At 35.1% G+C, this 6000-nt stretch overlaps 1 protein-coding gene across 3 annotated transcripts in view; it reads left to right on the forward strand.

Moving 5' to 3' along the window:
- Window positions 1-3355, forward strand: part of LOC148945557 (uncharacterized) — a 49972-nt gene extending 46617 nt beyond the window's left edge. For all 3 annotated transcript variants that reach the window (XM_089099560.1, XM_089099559.1, XM_089099562.1), the window contains one exon: window positions 2416-3355. In XM_089099560.1, coding sequence (XP_088955686.1) covers window positions 2416-2936 — 521 coding nt within the window. In that variant the 3' untranslated portion in view covers window positions 2937-3355. The remainder of the gene's footprint in view (window positions 1-2415) is intronic.
- Window positions 3356-6000: the final 2645 nt, after the last annotated feature.

Genomic DNA, 6000 nt, shown 5'->3' on the forward strand with positions numbered 1-6000 from the left:
CCTCTTGATTTTTTCTTCAGTTTACCAATTGTAGAAACAATCAGACTCTTTGTAATAATCAGTCCCGAACTAGATGCATGCTAAAAAAATATCGGAGTTTCACTTTTGTATCTAGATTGCAGACGTTGACCCGGAGCAGAAAATTCTTTTTTATAATGCTCAACCCACGAAGAAAGTGGTATAGTAAGTAAGTAAGTATATAATATGACGGCACTAGACCCTTAAGGTCCAAACTGGTGGTGCTGATCTCCGTTTCGTGGCCCTTCACCCAGGAAGTGCAATGGGGGACTGGGGACGGAAAGAAAGTGGTATACGAGACGGTGTTTGACATGGCACTTCTTTTACAAGACTAAACCGCATCTTACTTGGCCGCGACTGTACTTCTTCCAAACAAGACGAAATAATCGAACTCTAATCCAGTAAAACCTGCTTTGCAAATTGGTGTTTAGTATAATGATACAGTTTTCGTAGCCACCCATCGCGCTGTTTATCCGCTTCAATCCAAACTTAAAGTCAAAATTTAGCAGAAAAACAAGCATTACGAAAATTATTATCAGTTGACCAACCGGACTCTTCAGTTCCAACTTTTAATCGCATAATAGGCATTGCCGATTTTTCTGCAAGATAGGGCTTCAATAGGTTCACTACAGTAAATGTTCAGCCTAGCTTTAGAATAACGCATATTCTTTCTTGAACTCCTCATCAATAAATAAAACGATTGCAAATTTTCGCGGGAACATCATTCCACGCATTCTGGAAAAGAACTCGAGACGCCCAGTCTAAAACATTAATATAAAATACAGATCGCTTTTTAGCAAACGGGTTAGTAGAATGACAAAAACACCAATCTGAGCACCATAAAACAAAGAAAAATGATCTGACGTAAAACTGGAATCACTAACAACAACATCCGTAATAGTTATGGATGACGTATGACAAACATGGCCTAAGTTAGATGAACTACCCGAATTATGGACTTAAGTAAAACTTTCATTCTTTGGCATAACAATATAATCATCATCGAAAAGATAAAAAATAATGCTTGGGTGATCAGAATCACTGAAACAAAAGAAGTCACTTGCTGTATTAAAAATATAAGAAGCAAAACATGACTTCGTGTAGGTTGCTAGACCACCATAAGACCAGCCTTAGGACTGAGAGCAGCACGCAGCAACCGAGAATACTTTTTTATTGGTTGATATTTCCAAAAGGCTCAGGCTCAAAATAGTTGAGCCAAAGTAGTGCTCCTGAATACATGTTAGGTCATATTTAGATAAAAAAAAAAAAGTCCTTTAAAAACACAGACCGATTTAGCAAATTTCTATTTAGATTCCATGAGACAATCGCACAAGAGATGGAGTATCCTCGGTTCATTTCTTTATGACACATTGAAAGATCAGGTTTTAGACTCATCTTAGTAGGGGTTTAGCACTGTTTACCGCCTTATTAGCCAGACACCTTACGCTGTAGCATGTGTGGCCTTTTTTTGCACAATATTCAGAACATATCTTTATTGGGCGTATTATCCTTCGTGGAGGATTGGCCAGAAGCACCACAGCATCCACAAATAGGCGTTAGTACGCAGTTGGATGCTATGTGACCAACTCCATGGAAGGAAAAACATCTTTTTGGGAGAAATTTGAACTCTTCCGCAGGTACCTTCTCAAAGTTAACCCGAACTGATACTTCAATAAAATCTTCAAGATCCCTCCTGGTCCTGAAATACAGCTTAAACACTTTGGAACGCCTCAAAGTTACCGATTCATATTGCCCTTGATGCATTAGGATCAAGTGATTCTACATCAGTGTGAGTATATTAGGCGAAATCTGTTTCAGGACGGCAATAAATAGTTTCTCTTTGAGCATAGCAGCAACCTCAGGCTTACTAGCTGTCATTTTCTCAACAATCTTCTGAGCAGATGACTTAGATTTGACGTACAGTTTCCATTCATGTTTCAACTTTCTTAGCTCACTGATTTCCGCTGAGTCGGGGCAAACGCTGTCCAAAAACTGCTTACGAGCATTGGGGTTATCGAGAGACTTTGGCATTTTGAGAACAACGGTATAAGACGGGTGGGGTTTGATACCTACTGGATTGGCGAGGGCTGGGGCTCTACTCGCTGAGGGGCAGCATAGGTTCTGCGCTTTAACTATAGACACAAATTTCTTAAATATAAACCGTTTACCTTTTGTTTTACCATTTAAGCTGAAATTAAGGATTTTTATTTTTATAATGCTTATAGCAATAGACTTGAATCTGTTCAAGCCTCTCGTTTTGCTATTAATTATTTATTCTTCGTTTTTCAGATTTTTTCGTGATTTTTGTGTGAGCATCATTACTTTAGGATATATGATTGAGAATGTCTTATGATAACGTTTTAGGTTTTTCATCCCCTTTATTTTATTTTATTGCAGAAGTTGCAGATGCTTCATCAAGTAATACCAATGCACTTATGGAAGCTTCAAATTCTAATATTGGCTTGCATAGGAAAAAGTTCAGAAAAGACTATGAATGCAATATATGCGATAAAAGATTTCCTTTCCATTCACTACTGGAATCACATCAAAGAGTTCATACGGGAGAAAAACCGTATAAATGTGATTTGTGCAAAAAGTGTTTTACTCAATCCAGCAGTTTGAAACTTCATCAAAGAGTTCATACGGGAGAAAAACCGTTTATGTGTGGTATATGCCAGAAGATCTTTACTCACACGGGTAGTTTGAAAGAACATCAAAGACTGCATACAGGTGATAAACCTTTTAAATGTGATATGTGCAAAAAGTGTTTTACTCAATTGAATCATTTGAAGAACCATCAAAGACTGCACACAGGTGAGAAATCGTTTAAATGTGATTTGTGCAAAAGGTGTTTTTCTCGATCAAGAAGTTTGAATCTTCACCAAAGAGTGCATTTACGTGAGAAATATTTCTGGTAAATCGAATGTTAACCGTCAAACATCAAGCCATTCTAGGAAAAGGCAGTCTAGTTCATAGTTTACAATAAAGGACTCTTACAGAATAGTAATTCTTGTAAGCAGTTTTAAATTTTTATAATATCTTGAGGTATGGCCAAGGGGAGGTATGAAAAGACCTTGTCAACCCCCCCCCCCCCCCCCGTCTATAAGAAAAGACAAGAAAAAGGCATTTTTCTAAATATTCTTTTTCCATCTTTCTCTCTTTTCTCTGTCTTTCTCTCAGTCTCTCTAATCTATTCTCCTATATTAAAATATATCTACGATTTTATATTTTAACTATTATCTCTTTTTTTCAATTAAGTTACAGACCATTGAGTATTGTTATTTACAGCGTTGTCTTATTTAATTGCTGTTATGTTTATCTGATTAAAAAAAATTGATACAAGATCGCTATGTATAATGGATATATATCTTTTAGTTTGTTCACTTACATAATTCAGCTTGATGGCATCACTATGGCAAATGATAGCAGCAGCACTTTCAAACTAACCCTGAGGGTTGCTTGTGAATTCGCTACCCTTGTACCGTACTAAGTAGTTTATTTGTTTAAATTCATTAACTGATTCGTTCATCTTGGGGAATACTTTTGCTTGTTTTTTTTTGAACTAATCATAACTTGATCGCTGACAAAAAAAAAAAACACTGTAGGCCTACATTTCACTTCATTCTTTTTAATGTGTTTAGTTTTCTTTTTTCGTGAATTTTCTAGTATATTCTTTAACTGAATGAACATAATTTCATAGTTTAATTGTTTTACATCAAAAAAAGGCTACCTGGTAACAAAAAAAAGGCTACCAAGGCTTTACATCAAAAAAAGGCTTTACATCAAAAAAAGGCTTCCAAGATAAAATAAGGCTACCTGGCTTTTGATTTTTCAAATTGAACTGGAAGCAGCTTTTTACCTGTCATTGTTTAGAGAAAAAATATCCGTAGAAACGTGATTTTAGCAACGATCTCCACTCCGGCAGGCACCTGCTAATGGGTTCTATTATGGGATTGGCCATTATGTAGTTTATTACAGGTAATTACTTGGTCAAAAAAAAAAAAATGTATTGGTGAAAAACTATTTTTACTCGGGAAAAACAAAAGTTGTCCAGTAAAAATAAGAAAAAAGACCAAACCCTTTTCATCTTTAGCAACGGAAAGGTTTTTTGGCATCAGAATGTTTAGGAAAATTTGCTTAATAGCATTACCTAAAAAGCATTATATTTACTCGAGAGAAACAAAAGTTGTCCAGTAAAACTAAAAATAATGGACAAGCCCTGGCATTTTGAGTAACATAAATGATTTTGGTATCAAAATGTTAAGAAAAATTTGTTTAGCCTAATAACATTTCCAAGATCGGATATGTAAAAATACACCTTTTTTCAGGGAAAAGGGAGGGGGACATCACGAATTAAAAGTTCTGGAATATTTTCTGGATTGAAAGGTCGTTAACTATAATTCAAGTCCTAGGAGCCCTAAAATGACACCAAAACTGATATATTTTATCACTTAGAACCCTATATACTCATTTTCATTTCAATTATGCAACTAATTGATGGAATTAACTAATTAAGATACTGATTTTTTTTTATCTTCCTCTGACCTTGCTTGGTTGGAAATAGGAATTTTATCACTAAGTGATAGAACTTTCTAATTCTGATGTCATTTTTGGTCTCCCCAGACTATAATTAATGGGAAGCGACCGTTCAATCCACCAAATACTGCACAAATATATATATTCTGATTTTTCAACCCCCTCTCACCCTGCTTGGGTAAAAAAGGGGTACTAATAGCTGGAATTCCCCAATTCTGATGTCATTATCGGTCCTTGGGAACTTGGAAGCAGGGCCTTATTCAGTTTTTTGTTCGGGGAGGGGGGAGGGAACGAAATAATAGAAAAAAAAACATAAAAAATTGTTTATATCCATTTTTGTTATGTTTTTACGAGTCAGACAATCACTTAGAACCCTATATACCCATTTTCATTTCAATTATGCAACTAATTGATGGAATTAACTAATTAAGATACTGTTTTTTTTATCTTCCTCTGACTTTGCTTGGTTGGAAATAGGAATTTTATCACTAAGTGATAGAACTTTCTAATTCTGATGTCATTTTTGGTCTCCCCAGACTATAATTAATGGGAAGCGACCGTTCAATCCACCAAATACTGCACAAATATATATATTCTGATTTTTCAACCCCCTCTCACCCTGCTTGGGTGGAAATGGGGTACTAATAGCTGGAATTCTCCAATTCTGATGTCATTATCGGTCCTTGGGAACTTGGAAGCAGGGCCTTATTCAGTTTTTTTGTTCGGGAACGGGGGGGGGGGGGGAACGAAATAATAAGAAAACGCATAAAAAATTGTTTATATCCATTTTTGTCAGACAAATATATTTTTTTTTTGGGGGGGGGGATTAGAACCACCCTACCCCTGGATACGGCCTTGCTTGGAATAGTAGGAAATGACCTTTCAATCTCCAAGACTGAAAGTTCCATTCAAGTCGTCATTGACTGGAAATGATACAAACATTGGCTTGCCCAAAAGATAAGCAGCAGCGAATGGGGTTACAAGAAATGCAACAACGATGTTTAGAATTGAAAATGAAGAACAAAGACATATATATAGATAGATAGATAGATAGGTAGATAGGTTTATTTTCCATATATCAGTAAAATAATTACATAACAATCTAAAAAACCCCACAAAGACTTCATGGCCTGTAGGAGGGGGATAATGAAGAGATCAAAAAAACACTAAACATTTCAACACTTAAGATTTAAAAAATAAATACATAACATTAATATTTAAACATATAAACATAAGCATTTTAACTTTAATATGTTAAGCATTTGCTTCAATAAAAAAAAAAAAAACAAAAAACAAAAAAAAAAATCCTGAAATGTGAAACAAATCTAAAAAAAAAAGAAAAAAAAAAAAAAAAAACTTGGCAGCAAGCAAAAGTAAATAAAATTAATAATATGAAAACAAATATTTTTTTACTAGTCTTTTTAAGGTGCCAAACGAGTGGCATTC

This window comes from Artemia sp. Qi Xiang Cuo, chromosome 13 (assembly GCF_049724085.1).
Source record: "Artemia sp. Qi Xiang Cuo chromosome 13, ASM4972408v1, whole genome shotgun sequence".
In the NCBI taxonomy this organism is placed as follows: Eukaryota; Metazoa; Arthropoda; class Branchiopoda; order Anostraca; family Artemiidae; genus Artemia; species Artemia sp. Qi Xiang Cuo.